A 22,831-nucleotide genomic window follows, 5' to 3' on the forward strand; every position below is an offset into this window, starting at 1 on the left:
CTGTCTTTGTTCTAGAACTGCCTACCTCTAGGGTGAGTACAATTTTTCCCAATTTAACATGAGCTTTTTGATCCTCAGAAGCCAATGACTTATGACAGTAAGTTTTTCCTTATTAAAGATGCATCTAATTACATTTACCTAGTTTACTTAACATAGATGTTACAGCCATTTCATGTTATTACTTCACCTCATGAAGAGCAGTAGCTATATCCTCTAAAATGTTCATATTTCAGTGACACATTAATTACAGAATACAGTTTTCATTAAGGAAAATTCAGTGACAAATACAGTACCTGTTAATAAACAATATTAGCCACAATGCACGATGTCTACAGTGATACAAATAACTATGCAAAATATTTCCAAAATAACATTAAAAACAGAACCTGATACATCTACATAATTTTACCTAAGGACTTGGTTAGATATATAGCATTTAATTTTCACGCCATAGAGTTTTATCATTCAAATTTCTCAGTCTTGTGCACAGTTCTGCAACATATTTTTAGAATAGCAGGTGTTTTCTGTGTTCTAAATATCTATTTAGACATTTGACGGAAAACCTATCTCAGAAGCTATGTCATTAACTGAGTCTCCATGGACATAAAATTCTGACGAGGGCTCAACCACCATCACGTAATGTTGCTTCTCCTCTTGAAGAAGCTTATTAAAAGCAAGAACATGTAAAAATCCATAATTGTTGGGTTTAGACAGTTCAAATGGCTAGAACAACTATTCTTCAGGTTCTCGCCTTTTTAAAACTAATATTGAATTTTTTTTTTCTTTTTCCTAAGCATATTTCTTACTGAAGATTTCTGCTCAGTGGGCTATCACAGAAGGAAACAAAGAGTCTATTACTGTATCCTGAATTCTTGGGGGAGACCTCAAACAACCTGTTTGCAGTTACCTGTGGCACATTTTTCTCTCCGCTGAGCTTCTCCCAGAAAGAGCAGGGAGAAAGAAAGGCAACTCCTCTGCAGAGCCGCAAACAAGGGCTACAAAGCAAACTTTCCTCTTCCCACCCTCAAACAAGGGAGCGGGAACCACACACCCTAATTACATTTCAGCAACACACCACGAATGATATAGTTGGGCTGCCAAGATAAACCACATCCAAAAACCCGTACTGAGTTGTAGTGATCTGATACTGCCAGCTCATTTACTTCCACCGAGAAGTGAAAAGGCTCCCACAAAGCGATTATTGCTGGATGAGCCAGACCAGACCATGGCTTTTGCTGGAGCAAGGATGCTTCATACTGCATATAACTATGTCTGAACGAGCTGAAGCTCTAGCTACCACCTTCCCTCCCTGCTTAAATACTTTAAGCCCCAAGCTCCCTTTCATTCATGACTGATACTCCTTATGGTTGGGATAAAACACACATTCAAAGCTGTTTAAAGGGCAAGTCCTGAAGAATCACAAAGGGTAGGGCTGCCATCAGAAACACCAACAGTATCATGGTAACATACAGGCATATTCAGGTGAGATACGAGAAATGCATTATCCTAGCGACAACCAGAACACCCGTCCCTCAGACCGCCGCCGCCGCCAACCAACCCCTCAGGCGGCGGCACAGGGCGGGAAAACCGGGCACCATCTTGGGCCAGGAGCGACAGCACCACCTCGCCTCCTGAGCCCCGGTTCGAGGCAACCGACGGCGGGGAGGGCTCCTCAGACAAAAGTCAGACCTCCCGGCAGCCTCGTCTCCCCCAAGGAGTCGCGGCCATGCCCGCCCGCCGCCCCTCACAGCGCCCGGTCCACATCCCCCTACCTGCGTCGCCGCGGCGAGGCCATCCCCTCTCCGAGGTCCCGCGGCGCTGTCGCGCCTGAGAGCAGGAGAACAAGGCTGGGTTTACTCGTCCCGTACAGCCCACCCCACCCAGCCCCCTCTCAGGGCTGCCTGAGGGAAAGGAGCCCCACCACGCCCCGGCTGGCTCTCACCTAGGGAGCGGTAGGTCCCCGCCGACAGGGAGCTGGGCCCGGGCACCCCATGGAGACAGAGCTGGAAGGCAAAGGCACGAGGTTAGTGATGGCCGGGACTACCCTCTGCTTGCTTCCTCCCGTCCTGCCCTTGCGCCCAGCCCAGCGGGAGGCTCACCCGGTGACAGCCAGGCACACAGCAGCGCCCCGAGGAGAAGCTGGGCCTCCATACGGACTGAGCAGCGGCTGTTTCCCGCGGAGTGGCCCTCAGCACCAGCCGCTACCTGCGCCCTGGGCTCATCCCGCCCTCCGGGGCGGGGCGGCCGGGGGGTTTTATCAACCGCCCACCCGCCCTCCGCCCCTTTGCTGAGCACCCACCCCAGACGGTACGCCTCGCCTCGCAGCACAGCTCCTAGCCCCGGGCTGGCCTCTGCAGCCGAGCGGATCCGGCCCTACTAAGGCTTTTCCCTGACCATCTGTGCCGGGCACTGACTCCTCTGGCTCCTCATGTTTATTTTCACTTTGCCGTTCTCCTGGGGTTTAGGAAAGGATTTAGTGTTGCGGCTTCTCGTCAGGAGCCGAGACCCCCGCGGTGGGGTGTGAGGCTGCGCCCTGCTTCTAGCGCCATGGAACCCGGGGCTGCTTCGCGCTCGCTGCTGGCAATGTCGCACGGCCGGGAACGGGCAGCTTGCAGGGAGCCGCCAGCTTGTGCCGAGGGGCAGCGAGCGTTGTCCGTGCTAAACAGGGAGCATTGCCCCCGACCCGCTGAAACAGGTGTCAGAACCTGAGTGATGAAAGGCAGGAGTAAAACACGAACTGAATGCGGCAGGCAGCCAATGCGTATGGGCTAGTTCTGCAACTTCTGATAACTTATTGTTACTATAAATTCACACTCCTGAATTTTGAGTTCTTTGTGGACCGTTTTCCAGGTTTATTCTTTTTTTTTCTCTTGTGATTAAATTTTCTGTCTGTTTTACCTTTCTTCCATTATCTTTTTGCCTTTTCTCTCACCTCTTCCTGTCACTGTAACCTTTTTTCTGTTCTCTTCCCTCTCCCATCTGCTGCTGCCTCCCTCCCCATCATTCTTCAGGTTTGCATATCTTATAACAGAAGCTTTAGAAGCTGCCCATACCAGGTGAGAAACTGTCTCAGATGAAAAGGGGCCTTTTCTGACTGCTTTGGGAAGTCTGTTAACAGTAAGTCATTAAAAAGATCTCTTTTCTGCCTTTGTAATTTGTCCCTGTGGATTGTGTTTCTTGCTGCAACAAGTGTTTCATTTCTAATGAAACGATGGAAAACTAGTGATGTTTTTGCTGAGAATTCTGTTCTCTTCTGTAAATGTTGGAGGGAGAATGCGTATGAGAGAAAAGAAAGTGAGACAGAAAAGATATTATTTTCCTTCCGCACAGCCTTTTTCCCAATAACCCCAAACAGATATTTAGAATTACATGCTAGCCTCAGCCTGTAGCAGAGCCCATCTACTCTGAATGCACCAGGCTTTGGTGCACTTTCTCTGGTCCAGATTACATTAATGGAAGTAGAAAAAGTAGATTAAAAGCAACAGGAATCAGTTTACACAACGCACATTTTAATGTATTTCTTTGCCTACTAAAAGGGCTGCCCACTTTATTAATTTTCCCTTAATGTACCCACAAGTGTTGTTCCCACAAGTAGCAAACTTGAAACTAGTTTGATGCTAATTTGGATGCAATTTGATTTCTTGCTGTGAAATATTTCATTATCAAAACCTAATAAACAGTCATAATGGTACCATCTTTTAATATGACATATTTGAAGTAATGTAAACTTCAGAACAATCTCATACGTTTTCTGATTATCAAACTTCCAGTTTGGGAGCATTGGGTAGCTTTGTGGGTTTGTTTGCTTTGTGTTTATTCACAGTAGAGGACCGGAATTCGTGTAACAGCAGACTAACAGCCCACCAAGTTCATTCCTTTCTGTGATGTGTCCTTTACCTGATGTTTCAGAGCAGTTTTCAGATCACCAAATTAAGTTAACACCACTATATTTTACTACATGGAGGAGTTTATGACTCCTGGAAAATTTATCTATATGATAAAGTAACTTTCCAATGTACTTAACTTTCAGCTTATAAAATTCCTGAAAAGTCTTCTAGAAGCAATTGATAGATATCAATGATTGTTATAGTCTGTATGTAAATTTAAAGGAAACATACATGGTATTTTATGTGTCATTTAAATTTCATGTATCTCCTTCCTTCTCTTTTCAATTATAAGACAATTTTAGTTTGCGTACTCAGGGAAGAAACACTGTATCTGTGTGTCTAATGCTTAGATGAGATAGCTTTTCAATATTGTGTGATACTGGAGTTTGGATAGAAGACAAATTATTTGTGTACTAATAGTTGCACTTCTCACAGAAAATTGTTTTCTGAAAACAGTTTTTGCATTTATTTGTACAGAGGCTTAAAATGCATTCCTCTCTTATTCCTGACACCTGATATGAAAAATGGGTAGTGTACATCCCATTGAATTGTTCCAATACAGCGAAGCCATCTTCTGAAAGGGGTAAGAGCAATTTCTAGAGGAGCTGGTGTATCTTACAAAGGTTATCACACAGAAATAATAAAACAGGTTTGTATTTAGCAGTATGGATTTTTTTTATCATGCCTTTTTATGTATTCATACAAGTTCCCACTCTGTTGGAAGGAGGAGCAGTGTGCTTACCTGTGCTTACCTAAATCACATTCCCTCTGGAGTTATGTGCATAAAGCTGATTCCACAGGGTGACTAAGGGACATAGGTTGGCAGGTCTCCTCCACTTGCTTCCAGCCTTGGTTGCAGAAGTCTTTGTTATCATGTACTACAGTAGGGAAAGTGGGAGAAGAACCAGCCCAAGACAAAAAAACCTAAAAGAGATTATTCTGAAATAGGCTCCTTTTCAGGCACACTAAGCTTGATTTTTACGCAGTTACTCACAGTAGGCATGTCAGAGACTACATTCATAAGCAACAATATTCTGTTAGTGGGGACGGCTGGTAGAAATCAGAATTAGACAGCGATACATCAGATTCACCCTGTTTACCTGAAAATAAAAAAAATGAGATTATTTGCAGTAGAGAAATTTATGGAAGCAAGTTCTTTTTCTCCCTCTCCCCCCCCCCCCCAGGTGTTAGCATGCTTTAAATTTCACACCTTCATGCATTTTTTAAATAGTAGGGCTAGTGATGAACATACCTACAAATACAAAAGAGAAGTTTGGATGTGAGCTCCGTGCCGTATGAGAAGCACCAGTTGGAAAAATCAGCCCCGGGAAAAGGCCAGGTAACATTCGGGGGGGGTGGCTTTTCTTTTACTTTCTCTTTTTGCTTTGGCCTTAAACAAGCAAAGCCTGGGGTCGCAGGGAGGTTATCGCTGCCCGGTGGCTCGTGCCGCTAACGCAGCGAGGTATTGGAGCGGCGGCGAGGGCGGGCGAGGGCCGGGGATGCTGTAGGCGGCGGCGGGCGAGGAGCGCGACGGGCGCGCCTCCCACCGCCCCGGGGCGCGGCCTCACCGGCGCAGCCGCCCCGCTCCGCACCGCGCCCGCACCCAGCTCACCATGGAGCGCAGGGTGGCCCGTGAGTTCCGGCACAAGGTAAGAGTAGTGGGGCCCAGGGACGCCTGGGGTCGCCTCGGCGGGCGAGCGCAGGCTGCGGGCAGAGCCGCTCCCCCGCGGGCTGCAGGAAGGGAAGGAGGCGAAGCGGCGGGCGGGGGCTCGGCGCCGGGAAGGCCTGGGGCGTGCTGCTGGCCCTGCCCGAAGGCTGCCCGTATCCCGGAGTGAGCGGCGCGGAAGGGGGGAGCTCGGGAAAGTTGGCGCTGCCCTGCCGATGGCGCGGGTGGCAGCCTCCTGTGAGAGGGGTGGTTGTAAAACTTTAAAACCCTTTAAAAGGGAGGGAGAGAAGAGGAGAAACATTCCTTAGCGCATGAGCTTTTTCAGGGCTTGTTACAATTCATTTTATTTTTAATATCATGTAAAAAATGTTGCGCCCAGTTCAGGGAAGGCAAAAGTGCAGGTGCTGAAGTCCAGGCCCGGGCCGGTGGCAGCCGCAGCCCTGTGCGCTGCCAGCCGGCGCTCGGGAGGCTCTGGTTCCATCTTAACATTCACCAGGGCCGTTGTGCATGTGCAGTCATGTGCAGATACACTTGATACATGGAGCGGCTCAGTCTGCCTGGCACGTCATTTTGTCATTTACCCAGTTAAATGAGTGCTCAGCAGAGTTCTAAATTGTATGAGCAAAGTAATCTGTGCTTAAGGAGACGAGGGAGAAAATTATTTACACATCTAAAAGATGTTTTTCCACAGCTATTTAAGGCTCTCTCAGACCAAAGTTTTCAGTCCTGTTTTGTGGCCCTTTGGGTTTTTTTGTGGGGGAGATTGGTTGGGTTTTTTTGGTCAGCTTCACTCTACTTCAGTGGAGTTTCTTCAAAGCAGTGTAATGCTGCATTTTCTAGAAGTATCACCTGGTAATAAAGCCATTAACTGAAGAATTGTTACAGTGAAGTAGAAGGGCTGCAAAAAAAACATCTATATGACAAACTGAAGTTCAAAAACATTAAGGACCTGGATACTCCGTAGTGAAGACTGTTGCCCTCTAGCAAGTTGTTTCTGCTTGCTACCTATTACTGTATAACTCAACAGTGGATTGTGCAACCTATCTATAAAGACTCAGGTTCCTAGGCAGATGGTTACCATCTTGAACTTTAAACCCTTTCCCTTTCATTGCTGCTATAGTTCATAAATCATTCTAGTCCCACCCCTGATAACATAAGACTTAGTGTTTGTTGGTGCAAATAAGTAGGATGCATGTCTGACTGAAAATTTTATCTGACTAAGAGGATACTGGAATAGGGCTTTAAATTATTCTGTATAGTCCTGCTTCTAGTGGCTTCTGTGGCAATTTTAATGTCTCGGATACTTACTTTTTCTCTGTCAAAACAGTGAAAATGCTGAGCCGCGGGATCTGAGTTTCCTCAATTATTTGACACTTTCACATTATTCTTTTTTCTTACCAATTTTATTCAGTTCTCCCTATCAACCAGGCAGCAATGCAAAATATGTAATATATGCAAATAATTGCCCAGTTCTTCCATTCCCCTCAATAATTTTTCAAAGGCTGAGTAGCTTAAATAGAACTTTGTGTTATTTTTTGAAAGCTGACAGATTGAACTAATGCTACAGTAGTGCGTTATTGTAATCTGAACTTTTTCCACACCAAAAAGTGCCTTTTTTCCCCACAACTTCTATGCTACTGAATTAACTTATATAGACTTGTCGCCAGATTTTATTTTACTTTTGTATGTAGGTGCAGTTTTGTGATGACTCCTTATTGATGTCTGTGAAAAACAGTGCATTTTATATAGTAAAGAATAGATCATAAGCAACTCTATTTGTGTTCTAGGATTATAAATTATGCAATTACTATGAAGATACCTGTAACTAATCACAGGTTGAAGTTGGAAGCAACCTCTGGAGGTCATCTGCTCCATCCCCCCTAGAGCAGGTTGCCAGGGACTCTGTTCAGATGATTTTTTAATATTCTTGGTTTAAAAACTGTGAAATCATTATCCCATACCTCCACAGTTATTTTTTCGAGAAATAGATAGTAAAATAATCCTCTGATCCAAGTTACATCATGTCACCACTGATTTTTTTGATTTTTTTTTTCCTAACATGTGGGGGCATGTTCTTCTAGGATTTATGAAATTAGGCTCAGTTCTTAGAAGCTGTTGATAAGCCTAGGTAAAGTGCATGTCTAAAGTAAGGCTGTCCCAAGGAGTTAATGAATTAGGAAAATGGTAAGAGATGCAGGTGGTTACAATGAAGTAATGATTGGTGGAATAGAAGGCAGCAGGAGAAGAATGACCTAATTAGAGATGCACGAGGAAGATTAACCCAGCTGTAGCATTCTGACTATATAAGAAGTCACTTGAGTGTTTTTGTCAGAGGACAAGGAAGTTGCTGGTGCAGGGTGAGAAGTGTGTGAATCAAACAGAAAGACTGAATGTTTTGTGAGAAGGAATGGCAGAATGTAGGTATGGCCCTCTGGTTCCTGAGAGGCAGTAGGAGACAGCACTATCTAGCTAGCATATCAGGAGAAAAATGGGATGTTGTTACTAGTTGCTTTCCCAATCAGGGGAAAAGATGGTGATGGTTTTGCTTGTTGTTGTGTGGGGTTGATGTGCTTAAACATTTAATGTTCTTCATGAGACACTGCTCATACAGCACCTTAGCTAGCACTAGGGATTGAGTTCTATATGCTAGAACTGAAGCTGTTTTATATGTTATATTTTTTCCTGATGGGGAAGGAAAAAATGGATGTTGGACTTAATTTTGCATGTGTTACCTTGCCTTGAACCTATGGACAGTATTGGTATTTTGATTGCAACTGTTTTATTTCCTTTTAAGGCAGACTTTTCTTCTATGTTTTGAAATTCACTGTGAATAAATTGGTGTACTCACTGGTATTTCTGTCAAGCAATCTTGTCCTACATGTAGCTTTTTGGCCTTTAGGGGTTTTGCAAGTGTCTTTTTCCAGAGGAAACGAGTAATAGAAAACCACTTGTATGTGGAGCATTGCTGGCTTTAGAGAGCCAAAAGGGACAAAGGGAATATGAAGCATGTATTTCATTTAGGATATAACGCAAACCTAGAAAGAATGGGCCTTTCTTTAAGTATGCAAATTGGTCCTCAGACTTCATGTCACAGTAATATTAGCCTTTAGGTCAGATGTAAATTGTTCTCCTAAACATTAGGCTTGTCCAAATGTAAAACTAATGTGATGTGACCCCTCGCTGAACGTAAGATCAATGGGGGTCTCACTGTCACTGAACATAAGTTGAACTCCTCATATGAGAATTCTTGGGGGTTTTTTTGCTTAATTTTATTGTAGTTATCCAAGAGCAGACATAGTAATATGACACTGGTTTAAGTAAACGTGGGGGAGGAAAGAATAACTAGCAAGTTCTATCAGTTAAGAGCTGAGAGCAAAGAGGAACAGTAGCGTAGCAGCTGGCGTAAGTCAGATCCTGAAATCAGTGGTTTGGATGACAGAATATAGATTATAATCATCTCAGTGTGGTGGTTTTATCTGTGACAGCATGTGCTATGTTAATGAATGGCCAAAAAGGTTTCTGAAAACATTTATTCAACAGTACAGTGATTATCAGGTAAGGCAAATATGATATTATTGTAATAATATTGCAGCTGAGGGGAAATCTAGCTTACAGAATGTATCGGTATTTACCACTTTGACCAACTGTTGTAATACTAATTTTAGAAAGTCTTAAGTTTCACATTGTGAGGTAATACTCTATTGCAAAAAAGTGTTTATTTTTTAGAAAAAAAAAAAGTGTTTGCCTGTTGAAATCTTTGCTCTGTCGCTTAAGAATTTGTGAGTCTTCTGTGTTCAACATTTGTGGCTATTTAGTTAGAGATTTACAATAATGTCCTTGGGTTTTCAGGTTAATCTACTAATTGACAATGAAGCGGAGAAAGATTACCTTTATGATGTGCTGCGGATGTATCACCAGTAAGATCTAGCTTTATATATGTTCATGTAGAATTTTACTAATGTTTTTAAACGTAAAGAGTGAGTATTCAAGATTTTAAGTGGTGGTTCTCTACGCTACTAGAAAAGTAGTTGAAGTAATAGTTTTTATTGTGTTTAATGAAGTCTTACACTTTTACAGTGTAGCCTGCAGACAAGGAAGGAGCATGTCTGTAACCACCCATAAAGTTACTTTGGTTTTATGACTTGGCAGTTTTGTAAAAGAATTTGGTGGACTCGTATGGGGACGGTGGGGGGGAAGCACTTGAATGATAAAACTGTTCTTAGGAAAAGGAGAGAGCATTGATCAAATTCGTTAATATTTCCAAATAGTGCTTATTTGTTTGCAATAGAGGTTTTCATTGAGTTTGCTTTTCAAAGATTTTTTGATAACTATTCAGATAAAAATTTATTTGCAACTGTTACCGGAAAGCTGAAAAAAATTAATCTGGGAATCTGGCATGTTTAACAACTCTGGCTTATTACAGCATAATGGGTAAAAAATGTTAAGTTGATAGGCCTATTACCAATCCTTTTGCTGAACTGATTTAAACCACAGTTGCTTAGGACCTGTATCATTGCAAATGAGATCAGCGTCTGATCCATTGTTTTTCAAAGAAGATGAGAATGTATTTTCCACTCGTCATAGAGAACTGGCTCTGATAGACATTGTTTCCATTCATATCTTAATTAATAGCATCTCATCTGAGTGAAGTGTAGACGTTTCCATCTGATGTTTGCACTGAGCTATAGTTATGGGTGTATTCAGCTGCATAACTGATTCAGTTTCACTCAGGTCTGTCTAATTGCCTCTCCATTGATAAAGCCTCTTGTTTGGAAAGCTCGTTGATTCAGAAGCTCTTAATTATTTAAAATCTTCTTGCAGTTACAAAATTAACAATGCACATAGTAACTTTCCTTCAATTTCCAAAATTGCAATGACTTGAGCAGAATTTCCAATATTTCTATGAACATATGCTGATGATATGTGACTTTTCTGCAATATATTATGAAGTACTCCAGGGCAAAAATATGTGCAATTGCTGTTGGAGATAACATTTAATGTCTGCTTCACTGTGAACAGCATTTCCAAAAGTATTTTACCTCTAATCCCATGTAATATGCATTCCTGATCTGTATTCTGAGGCATACACCTCAGAAATATGGTATGCCAGGAAATGTAAATTATAAGAGAGAGAACAGCAAATAATTTAGACTAAGTTTAAGTGGATGTTGTGTAGCTCCACTGAACCTTGAGGAGCTGTTCTTCCACTCGGACAACGAAGTACATTTTCTAAACCTACAACTGTCTGGGTGCTGACAGTATCAAGGATACTACTTTGTATAACTCTCATAAAACAGTTGTTCACAGCAGTTTAACTTCTGTAGATTTTGTTTATTGGTTGATGGTCCTTCAATTTTGATTTGGAAAAAAAAATAAGTCTGTCTTCTAGCTACTGAGCATTGTGATTTTTATTTTTTTTTCCTGTATCAAAACAATTTGTCAGTCCCCTAAGTTTAGGAGAGGAAGGAGCTTGTAGCCTAGATTGACTTAGAAAGAATGCTAACTAGTAAGGAGAGAAAAGTGTAGTAGACAGTTCCATAAATCTTTTTGAGACCCTGAAATTAAAGATGTCATCTGTAAAAGTGATGCATGTGACCTTAAAAGCTAAAGGCAATATATAGGATTTTTCAGTAATTTTGAAGGAGGTAGTTGTTATTCCTGTTTGTTTACAGAAAGCTTGCTTTCTCAGAGGCTATTTTGCTTTGATTAAAACAATATTTGCATAAATAGGTTGAAGGGAAATGCAAACATTGAAGATACACGTACAGCAAGTTATTAAATAGTGATTTGTGTTGGTGTGTTGATTACCTGTGGCTGTTTTCTCATTGTGTTTTTGTAGATCTATGAATCTCCCAGTGCTTGTGGGGGACTTAAAACTCGTGATTAACGAACCAAGCAGATTGCCTCTATTTGATGCTATCCGCCCACTTATCCCATTAAAACACCAGGTGGAATACGATCAGCTTACGCCAAAAAGATCACGGTAAGAGAATGCAGAACAATGTGGCTAACAAATACAAGCAGGAAGTACTGAGTTTTCAGACAAATTCCAAGTAAAATACCAGTCACCTGTGTAGAGCTGGGCACAATTTTTTTTACTTTTCATGTATTTGCTAGAAGTACAGTTTTGAGCTACCTGAAATTGTTTGCCAAGTAGTTTAATCTAGTAAAGGCAGTGTAAGGGAATCAAACCCAATGCTTTCATTTTGTTGCGGTCAAAACAATCTTTTCTTATTTTTCCTGCATTTAATAATAATAAAAAAATCTTATAGCTCTAATCCTCTAGAAGCAGACAGCTTCAGTGGTTGCAGATGTCTTTTCTTATGGAAAATATTTGATGGCTTTAACACGCATCCATCCAAACTTCAGTCAACTTGCTTTTTTTCATGCCTAAATGTTATAGAGAAAAATAATGTGTAACTTTCATATGAAACGTCATTGCCACAAAGTGTTATAAAGCTGAGTAGTTGAGTATCTTCCATTTTTGCAGAAAGCTGAAAGAGGTGAGATTGGATCGTTTGCATCCTGAAGGACTTGGAATAAGTGTGAGAGGTGGAGTGGAATTTAGCTGCGGCCTCTTCATCTCCCAGTTAGTTAAAGGAGGACAGGCAGACAATGTTGGACTTCAGGTAACAAAATTATATTCATGACTGCTGTGTTGCAAAAAACCTTTTGCTACAATGTTAGGGAAGTAAGAGTTCTTCTTTAATATTTAGAAATAGCTATTGCTAGGTGCTCTTTGTCGCTTGTAATAAAATTCATAAAACGCATAAGTCAATGCCGTAGTAAATACCATTATATCCATGGCGAATCAACCTATTAAAATTGTTCTTTTCACCAATTTTAATGATAGGTAAACTTTTTTTCTCACATTTGGGATGTGATAAAATATGAAGAGAAAAGGTCTTTCTGGAGTGCTTCTACTTCATGAGTAGGACCAGTTAAATGAAAACAGATGGAAAGAAAGATCTTGAACTAGACTGTAGAAGAGTGTTTTAAGTTGCCAAATTCTGATTATATGTAGAACATAGCATATAAATACTAAAAGATGTTACTTCCACCTTGCACAGGGTGGCATATGACACCACAAACACACTGCTGAATGTGTTGGTAGTCTACTTTTAAACATGGGATTTGCCAGTGCGTAACTCCAGAAAAGGGCATTGATGCACCTTGCCAGAGTTTGCACTACAAAAGCCTGTGTATCTTGTGCACTACACTGCACAGTGGGAATGGGAAGTGTAGACAAGAGACTTGTGCCTGGATTGTGATCAGCTCAGTAGAGAGATTCCATCTGCATCCTTCCTCCGCTGATAGAAAACTGAGAAAAAGACAAAGACCAGTCACTTCTATGGCTTTTGAAAATATCTCCTGGAAAATACTGGAAGGCATTAATGCTGCTGGATTTAATAGCCCCAGTCTTAAACGGTCATGCTAGTACACTTCATCTTAATGCTGTGTTGCGGCTCTGCTTCTCTGCTTGTTTCAGACTAATATCTTTATCAGTGATCTGGATGAGGGGATCGAGTGCACCCTCAGCAAGTTTGCAGATGACACCAAGTTGGGTGGCAGTGTTGATCTGCTTGAGGGTAGGAAGGCTCTAGGAGAGACCTGGGCAGGCTGGATCGATGGGCTGACGCCAGTGGTATGAGGTTCAACACGGTCAAGTGCTGGGTCCTGCACTTGGGTCACAACAGCCCCGTGTAACACTACAGACTTTGGGAAGACCAGCTGGAAAGCTGCCCAGCGGAAAAGGATCTGGGGGTGTTGGTTGACAGCTGTCTGAATATGAGCCAGCAGTGTGTCCAGGTGGCCAAGAAGGCCAATAGCATCCTGGCTTCTGCCAGGGATAGTGTGGCCAGCAGAACTAGGGAAGTGATTGTCCCGCTGTACTTGGCACTGGTCAGGTGCACTTTGAATGCTGTGTTCAGTTTTGGGCCCCTCACAACGAAGAAATACATTAAGATTCTGGAGTGTGTCCAAAGAATGGCAACGAAGCTGGTGAAGGGTCTAGAGCACAAGTCTTATGAGGAGCGGCTGAGGGAGCTGGGGTTGTTCAGTCTGGAGAAAAGGAGGCTGAGGGGAGACCTTATCGCTGTCTACAACTACCTGAAAAGAGGTTGTACAGAGGTTGCAATCAGCCTCTTCCAAAGTAACAGGCAATAGGACAAGAGGAAACAGCTTCAGGTTGCACCAGGGGAGGTTTAGACTGGATGTTTGGAAAAATTTCTTCCTCAAAAGGCTTGTCAAGCACTGAAACAGGCTGCCCAGGGAAGTGGTTGAATCACCATCCCTGGAGCTATTTAAAAGCCTTGTAGATGTGATGTTTTGGAGCATGGTTTAGTGGTGGACTTAGCAGTTCTAAGTTAATGTTTGGACTTGATGATCTTAAAGGTCCTTTACAACTTAAACAATTCTATGACACGATTGATAGATAAGGACTTATGCTTAGTCGTTGTGCTACTATGAGGATGTCAATTTTCATTTTTTCTCAGTATGCAGAAAGGCACTATGGGCTTTCTGTAACTGAGGCTGTTGTACTACACATTGGTGACAGTGAATGGGATTGTAAAGGATCTTTGGGCTGGAAAATATGCTCAAGACTGACTATGAATTTGTTAGATTATGTGTATTAATATGAACAAGGTCGTGCTTTGCAGCTCATGTAACTGCCTGACTTCCATTTTCTGATATGTGGTCTTAAAGCTCAGCCTAAAGTGCCTTCATAATAGGTGGCACTAGACACTTTCTGAACCCCACTGAATAACAAGAGCTGACAGGCAACCCATTGTTCTAAATTGCTGTCTCACAGTAAAGCCAACTGCTTCTGAAATTTCACCCACCTGCTTTATTTAACTAAATCTCTACACATTTTCTATCCCAAAAATGCTGTCTCGGAAGGGTATAATGATCTTCTATTATACCATCACTTTTACGTCCTGCTGCTTTTTAAAAAAAATTCAAATTCATTTTGCACGTTTTCTCCTTGAAGTAGTTTCCAAGTTACATTAAAATGACTGAATAATCACGCAGGCTTACAGAGACATTTGTAGTTTTGACCCTTTTTAAACTGCAGTTTCTCGCACAGTCAAGTGTTTTGTCCTTTCATGAGGAAATGTACTTCATCTTTTTTTTTTTTTTCCCCCCTCTGCTTTCTGATACTTATGTCTGTGGGGATACAAAGAGGTGGAGATTGGTATGAATGATGAAAATGGAAGTATACAAAATGAGAAATCTGAAACAGTGATGATGTTATGTAAAAACCGTTCAATTTCCTCAAAGCCCTAAATATGATATTTCTCATGTTAAAAGTTACAAATAATAGGCATTTTACTTGGGAAAAGTTAGGTTTGCAGCTTTTCTTTTGAAAGTCTGTCATCTCCCTGTTTGATAGGGAAAGGGGAAACAGTGATATATAATAACAAAATATTTGTTACTGTTCTGCTCTGCTCAACCCTGCAGACTTTTATCTCTACTGCTTTTGATTCAGAAGGTTGGTATACAGTGATACCAGTACAAAAGTAACAAAATATAAGAAAACAACTATTAATTACTTCAGTATATGGACACTTGTTTTTTGAAGGAAAAGCTGTTCAAGTGTCCTAAAAAGAAACAGTTTGTTACTGGCCTATGCCTCCTGTAGCTCAGCATAGACTGAGGTATTTCTAAAATGCCATCAGTCTTACATTGACAGTCAGTAACAGAAGTGTCATTAGCATGAGTGAAGAGTACTAGATTGAAGCTCAGCAAAGAGGAGTATTAAAAATATCTATATGGGAAAAGCTCATTCCCATACGGGAGGAAAAATAAAATAAGTTCTTGGCTGCATTTAGAATTTTGTAAGTGTGTGCCTCTTAAGGAGGTGGTATAATACTAAAAGATATGACTTGCTTAGTGAATGGTGACATCCTCAGAACAATACTAGTTCTGCTGATACAGAAGCTATGTGGAGACTTGCAAACAACACTGCCATTTGCAGTCCTAAAACCGTGCCGCATCTGTGTGTTATGGCATTGCAGTTAATAACAGTAGGTTAGGTTACCCTTTTAAAAAGCTGGGTTTGTGCAAACTCAGGCTCCATGGTCTGTTATAGTCCGCATGATGTGGAAGGTGTGCATAAAGGAGGGATCTTGAACTAAACTAAAAACAAAAAACCCCACCAACAACAAGTGTGTAAGAACAATAGAAAAGTCTGGGTAGATCAAATGAGGTCAACGTTGCATACTTGAGGTTAACTAGTTACAAACTTCTGGTATTTTTGCAAGTGAGTAATCCAGAGAGAGGCCAGAGATGGGAATGGAGGAAGAAGTTTTTTGAGCATTTTACTACTAACTCAACCTTCCTTTGAAAAGCAGAGGTCACTCGCTTTCCTACCACTTCCTAGAATGACCAGCACAATCCTAAATATTAAGTCTTTATGCACAGTGTCACAAGTCTGTCTCTGAGCCATTTTGCTTCTTGGCAATACAGTCACATTGCCAGTGCTAATCCAAGTCCTAAAAATGCATTATTTACAATGGATTTCCTGAAGTGTCGAGGGCAATGGAACAGCACTAGGCTAAATTCTTGGGTTTGGGGTGAGGAACTAGCTTAGAATTTAGCAGTGTATTTGCAGGGCAAAGAGGAGTGCAATGGCATGCTGCCCGGCCTGTGGGATGGGTGGGTGCGTGAGTGGATGGACGTGGTTTTGGTTGTTTGGAACAAGTTGTTTTAGTGAGTGTTGTTTCGTAGTGAGAGATATCAGGGGCATGGCACTAAACTGCAGACCCCATGTGCTTTTCCCTGTCTAATTCTGCATTTTTACCACAGATTGTATGTTCAAAAGTCTTCAGTACTGACCGATTTCTGCACTTATTAATGATCATATCAAAAATCTGACTGGCTTAAATGAAAACAGTCAAGCTCCTGAGAGTGTTGCAAATTGCACGCAGGCCGTTGTGCTGGGTGAGATTTTTGGATATCCAGCAGGTGGAGCAGCAGCCCCACTGGTTAGGGGCTGGGGACCCACGGTCGGTCGTATTCTGCCTCTGCAAGCATATTCTCTCCCGCAGGACAGTCACATGCTGCATTTTCTTTGCTTTCATAGTCTTCTGATGCTGTGTTGTGTCAGCTAAAAATCTTTAAATTCAGTGGAAACTGCACTGCATGAACCGTGCTAGTCCTCAGTCAGCCAGACTGACTTCACTTTCTTTTAAGCCTTATCAAGCAGAGATACTCCCATCAAACTTGTGTGATGGAAAAAAACAGTGGATATGCTGTGTGATTTCGTCTGTGTGGCCACAGTAGATCACTTCGTTAGTCTCACTAAGACTGGTGGCATTGCCTTCTGACTTTCTGGTGACAGTGGAGTTGGAAAGTCTCTATGGGGGAGCCTGGAAGAATCTGCCTCAAAAGCAAAAAAATACTCTTATATTTAAAAAAAAAAAAAGTTTGGATCAGAGCATTATCTAAGGCTGCTTACACAGACTTAAGAAATGTGTTAAAGATTACAGTATTTATTGTAAAACTGTTGTGTAAATATTACAATGAAGTCTTTAATTCTGTAAGCAGATACTGATTTTTTGCACAATGGCATCTTCTCACTTAGTGGTTAGGGCTGAATGAAGCTTCTCATGCTTTTCTGTTCTCGATGAGTCTCCTGTGCTCCCTGTGATCTGGAAGAGCTAACTTTTCAGATATTCCACAGCAGCAGCTGAAAATGCGTTCATAGCTGACCTTTGTAGCAGAGGCTGGTGCGCCAGCAGTCCCAAAGCAACTTGGATGAAAGGGAAGTTCCCCTCAATCAGTATTATCATGGCCAGAGTCTTTATATTAACGAACTTTCACCAAACATGTGGTGAATCTGCTGCTCCCCCTAAATTTTTTAATCGATAAAGATGTTCGCTAAAACTGTAAAAATCATGCTTTTAATACTCAATTTGTAGTATAAGGACCTTTTCCAAATCTAAAGTGAAAGCACAGAGCCTCTCAACAAAATGGTTGTATGTATTTTTTTAAATGAGCATGACAATGCGTTCCACCTAGATTATTTTTTTTTTGGTGGTGTTTAGAACTGGTTGCTTTAGCTTTGCTAAACTTGAAATCAGCTTGATGCAGATAACTGCATGGAAAACTTAACCCTAAACAGATGAAATTTGGCAGCTTGAAACTTTGGAAAAAGTTAGGCAATCATTCGCTAGGGTGCAATATTGCCATGAAAGCAGACATATTTGAGAGAAGGCACACAAAGTTTTATTAAGAACAAAGTCCTGTTCTGTTCACGTTAATGAGAAGAGTCCTGTCAACTATCAAGGTCAGGTTTTGATACATTTTACATAATAAATATTCACAGTAGTTCGTAACAAATGCTACTGGAGAGCAGTAAAGCCAAGATGTTTGGCTTTGTGCTTGTGGAGATCAAAGTACAGAGGTGTAAGATGATTTGCTGTTAAAGCCACTTCCTAGTAATCTTTTATCTGTCCTACTGTGTGGAGGATTGATTTGTATTGCCTACTGGAATAGCGTATGCACTATATACCAGCTGCTAGTAAGAAAGTCCAATCCCATCCCAGCCAAAACCATGATAGGTCCCCAGTGTGGCCTTTGATCTGTGCCAGCAAGCACTCTCCATCAGTTCCTATGCAGTTTGGGTGATAACATGTGCCAGGGGTGATTCCTAGAGAGCAGGTTACATGGAGCCACCCTGCTTTGGAGGAATTGTCTTCACTGCTATAGAATGGTCTTTGTACTTAATTTATATACCAGGGCATATGTAATTTCTGTGTAACGCTGGCCTTTTTTAGGATCAGTCAATGAGTCTTGGAGATGAGTTGCATGCACTGTGTGGATTTGTTTCTTCAGTCTCTTGCTTCCAGATACGTTACTTCTTTTTGATGCCCTATACTTATATAAAGATGCTGGAGGGTAGTTGGGTTGTTTTTGTATTTCTGCTGTTATTGCTTCGTGAGACTTTGTGACATGTTTTTCTGTGATTTGTTTAGAACAATATTGAACTATTTTGAGGCAGGTATTACACACGAGCAACAAGGATTATCTTTTAGCTTCTCTCTCTCTCTCTGTCTCTCTCTCTCTCTGTGTATATATATATATATATAACACTAGTTATGTAGGTGTGGGTTTTTTTCCCCTCTGGAATGCCTGTGTAGTTGTTGGGTTTCTGTATTAGTAAACCCCCTACATCTTTTCCTGCACAACAGATGAAACCTGTGTGGCAAAATGCAGTTGTTTTTCATATACCCATTTTGTGAGACATATAGCACGCAGGTTTGGAAGGCTGGGGTTGCTGCTGTGAAATACTTGAAAATCTGTCACCTATGAGTAGCATGCAATTTTATTACTAATGTAGGTGATCCAAGAAGACTTAAGCTACTGAACCCCAGAATAAGCATTTGTTATGTTAGTACATGACTGTTGTAACTAATCAGATGTCAGACCTGAAACGGAGCTAAATTCCATTAAAATAATGCATTTTTCTGAATCCAGAATAAGGCGAGTTAATAAGACCAAGTTGAGTTTCTTGTTGATCAAAATAGCTAAGAAGGTATCTCAGAGAGTATGTGGTAAAAGCAAACTTAAACTGCTGAAGTATAAAAGAAGAAAATAACCTCAAACTTATTTTAAGTGAATTATGGACACTTGTATTTAAGGTAATCTGTATCCTACAAGTCCGATGTGTAGAGACTAATTTTTATCCTTTCCTCTACGTATTATTTATAAAATTGTTATTTAGCCATTAACCTGCCCTTTTGGCATTAAATGTTATGTTCAAACAAATACAGGTAAATCTGATCTGGGTGTTACCTGAAATTCAAAAGGTATTTAGGACTCAGCATTATCAAACCTTTGCATCAGAATGATTGCCAGATTGCATCATTGCTTAATTGCACTATCTATTTTTATTTCTACCTTTCTTTTTTGAGGTTGGAGATGAGATAGTTCGTATAAACGGATATTCTATTTCCTCGTGCACACATGAAGAAGTCATAAACCTCATTCGTACAAAGAAAATAGTGTCCATAAAAGTAAGACGTAAGTAACAGCAAAAATCACCTGTGTCACTAAAGATAGCTGTTAATAGATTGCTAGTGATCTGTAAAAAGTGTTACTTAGCAGAGTATTTTTCTTTTTCAGATGTTGGCATGATACCTGTCAAAAGGTAATGGTATTTAGTTTGAAAAGAAATTGATATTCATTTTCACGTAGCCTCTTCAGTATCCAAAGAACGTCTGTGTTTATCTGTATGTTTGTAAAGGTGTGAATGGGCATCTCTGTAGCTCATTAAAATGGCACGTTCTTTGTGATAAACAGGCAGACGTCTTGTTTGATGAATCTGACATTTTATGCCTGTTGCTTGCTTGAGTGAACCAGTTTTCATTTCCTCACTTTTCATGGATATTACCTGGAAATTTCATTATCAATGCACCTAGCTTAACAGAGAGCTCCACTGCTACTGTGTGTACATAACATTTGAGGATGGCTTCAAAGCTTAGAAAAACTTCAAATTGTTGTCCTCCTCCAATTTTTGTTGAAATTTTGAAACTTTAGGTGTAATGTTTGAGAAATGTTAATGATGGGAGGTATGTCTCTGCACAGATGCTTATATAAGCTGTTGAAGTCATTATGATTATTTTCACAGTTTTTCTTAGAGTTTCTCAAAAGTGTTTCACTTGAGGAGATTTTCTCAAATTTATGTTCAATCGGCTTTACTAGCCTAAATAATTGTATGTTTGTTTGATGTTCTATTTATATTGCTAAAAAATAAACCAGTTGTGAATGGTATCCAAAGAAACCTGTGGATGCAAAATAGGAGGCCACATTCCAAAGTAGTTTCTTGAGTACATTCACATTTATTTTTGTCACTGTTTTAAATTACTTTTTCCTTCCAGTTCAGCAGACGAACCCCTTAAATGGCAATATGTGGACCAATTTGTGTCAGAGTCTGAGGTAAGAGATCAATGTTTTATTAAGATGTCTTCTGGGAAATCTCTAATGGTTCTGGAACACTTTCTCAGCAGAGCTTATCACAGAAGTTATCGTACGTATTTCTATGATGCAATATCTTGTTACAAGTATTCTGCGAGAAACATCTTTTGTGGTAGGAAACAATTCTAGAATCATTAGATAAGGAAAGGGTATGATACAAATAAAATATCTTTTACTCATTAATTGGTACTTTACTTTGCTTGAGCTTATTAGCTTACCAGGCTGTAGTTCTACTATACAAATCTTTAACAGGGTATCTGGCCTATCTTAGCTATATTAGTGGAGCAATGACAGGTATGAATGCAAGTGACTTCGATGGGTTGCAGCAATGAAAAAAGAGACCACAGTTATGATTCTTTTGCTTTCAGGAAGAAAGATTTTGTTAAATAGTGAGCACTATCATGTATTTCTCCAGCTCGTTTGTCAGGGAACATCTAAATGATTATTTTGCCATATCACTTTCCCCTAATTTTCTTTCACCCTTTTCTGAAGACAAAGTTTGACTATTTAAACCATCTTCTCCAAATAGAAAGATAAGTTCAGGCTTTCACCTCAGCTGTGCAGCTCCACCGAAATGACTGTACTTTACATTCATCTCCAGCAGCGCCTTGGAGCAATCTTATCTTGATATTGGCAGGGTTTGATCCTGGCATCGTGGGGTTCTATAGTAGTCTTGATAGAGCTTCAACACAGAGTAACACTTGCATCGCTCTTTAATCCCCCTACAGGAAGGGAAGGGCAGTGTTGCTGGTCTTGCTTCTTCTGGAGGGAGAGACAATAAAGAGAAGAAAGTTTTCATTAGCTTGATTGGTACAAAAGGCATGGGATGCAGGTGGGTACATGTTTCTTATTTAATGTCACTGGTTTGTTAAGTTAGACATCCAAGACAGTTATTTTGATTCTTCATTGATACGATATCAATAAAATGGAGATCCATGCTGGATCAGGAAGGCAAACTGAAACAGGAGGGTATCTGTGGCACATAATATGTATTATTAGACAAAGCATAAAGCGTTACAAGTTCTGACTTGAAACAAAAAAAATCTTTTAAATTAAAAAGAAAGAGCAGGCTGAAGGTGACATAATACAAGTTGTCATGGAATTGGATCTTTTAAATGTTTTTATATTTTAAAATACTTTTAAATGCTGCTCTGTGACATAGCAACTTCCAGTGCCATTCAGTGTCAGGTTCATTCTCTGAGCGTCGACTGCTTTCTTTGACCCTTTTCAGAACTAAGAAGGCATCACACAGCTATATCCAGTTCCTAAATGTAATGTTGAATTTGAAAGACTTTTAGAAATATGAACAGATCCTTCTCAGACTCCTGTTCTTGCAGCTAGTTATGGAGGTTTTGGGGTAGAAGTGATATTGTAGGATTTGTCATATATTTAGGAATATATAGTTGAAGTTATCAAGATTGAACTGTACAGAATATTTTCTAAAGCTTAAGTTTTCTTTCATATTATTTGGAAGAAATAAAAGTTTTAAAAAATTATTTACAGACCTGGAGGGGTGGTTCAACATCACCTGCTGGATATACTATTTACAAAAATTGTTGCTGTGTTTGGGCCTATCTTAGACTGCAGATTAGTTTCTAGGCTAGATATTGGCCCCTGTTTGAAACATCCTTCTTTCTTTTAATAAATAATCTTGAAAAATAACATTGTTTTATACATATAGTATACTGCAGTTCGGTGAGGAAAAAGTGTAATTATTAATTCTTCCACCATGACAGTGCTTTTTGGTGCCCAACATGGGACTTTTAATCCCAGGATTGAAGATACCAATCTCGAGTAAATTGTTGGGTGCCAAAAAGGACTGTTGTGGTTTAATCCCAGCCAGACAACGCAGTCAGTTGCTCACTCACCCAGTTGGGATAGGGGAGAGAATCAGAAGAGTAAAAGTAAGAAAAAATTCATGGGTTGAGATAAAGACAGTTTACTCAGTAAGCGAAAGCCACACAGGCAAGCAAAGTAAAACCAGGAATTTGTTCACTATTTCCCATCAGCAGGCAGGTGTTCAGCCATCTCCAGGAAGGGACGGCTCCATCACATGTAACAGTTACTTGGGAAGACAAACGCCATAACTCCAGATGTTCACCCCCTTCCTTCTTCTTCCCCTAGCTTTATATACTGAGCATGGCATCACATGGCATGTAATATTCCCCTGGTCAGTTGGGGTCAGCTGTCCTGGTTGCATCTCCTCCCAGCTTTCTGTGCACTCCCAAGCCTACTCATTGGCAGGGCAGTATGAGGAGCAGAAAAGCCCTTAACTTCTTAGCAACAACAAAATCCA

At 40.8% G+C, this 22,831-nt stretch overlaps 2 protein-coding genes across 8 annotated transcripts in view; one reads left to right on the forward strand and one right to left on the reverse strand.

Moving 5' to 3' along the window:
• The window catches only part of OTOG (otogelin), a 106,145-nt gene extending 103,916 nt beyond the window's left edge, over positions 1-2,229 (reverse strand). Inside the window, exons 1-3 of the mRNA XM_074585809.1 lie at positions 2,100-2,229; positions 1,943-2,003; positions 1,773-1,827 (exon numbers count right to left, since the gene is read on the reverse strand). Coding sequence (XP_074441910.1) covers positions 1,773-1,827; positions 1,943-2,003; positions 2,100-2,151 — 168 coding nt within the window. The 5' untranslated portion in view covers positions 2,152-2,229. The remainder of the gene's footprint in view (positions 1-1,772; positions 1,828-1,942; positions 2,004-2,099) is intronic.
• A 3,156-nt stretch (positions 2,230-5,385) lies between these two features.
• Positions 5,386-22,831, forward strand: part of USH1C (USH1 protein network component harmonin) — a 52,512-nt gene continuing 35,066 nt past the window's right edge. For 3 of the 7 annotated variants that reach the window (XM_074585815.1, XM_074585817.1, XM_074585816.1), the window contains exons 1-8: positions 5,386-5,536; positions 9,403-9,470; positions 11,393-11,536; positions 12,044-12,182; positions 19,473-19,581; positions 19,684-19,708; positions 20,439-20,496; positions 21,264-21,367. In XM_074585815.1, coding sequence (XP_074441916.1) covers positions 5,501-5,536; positions 9,403-9,470; positions 11,393-11,536; positions 12,044-12,182; positions 19,473-19,581; positions 19,684-19,708; positions 20,439-20,496; positions 21,264-21,367 — 683 coding nt within the window. In that variant the 5' untranslated portion in view covers positions 5,386-5,500. Of the gene's footprint in view, positions 5,537-7,898; positions 7,975-8,638; positions 9,109-9,402; positions 9,471-11,392; positions 11,537-12,043; positions 12,183-19,472; positions 19,582-19,683; positions 19,709-20,438; positions 20,497-21,263; positions 21,368-22,831 lie in introns of those variants that run through there. The other 4 variants (XM_074585810.1, XM_074585811.1, XM_074585813.1 and 1 more) reach the window with 3 other exon arrangements.

This window comes from Larus michahellis, chromosome 4 (genome assembly GCF_964199755.1).
Source record: "Larus michahellis chromosome 4, bLarMic1.1, whole genome shotgun sequence".
NCBI classification, from domain to species: Eukaryota; Metazoa; Chordata; class Aves; order Charadriiformes; family Laridae; genus Larus; species Larus michahellis.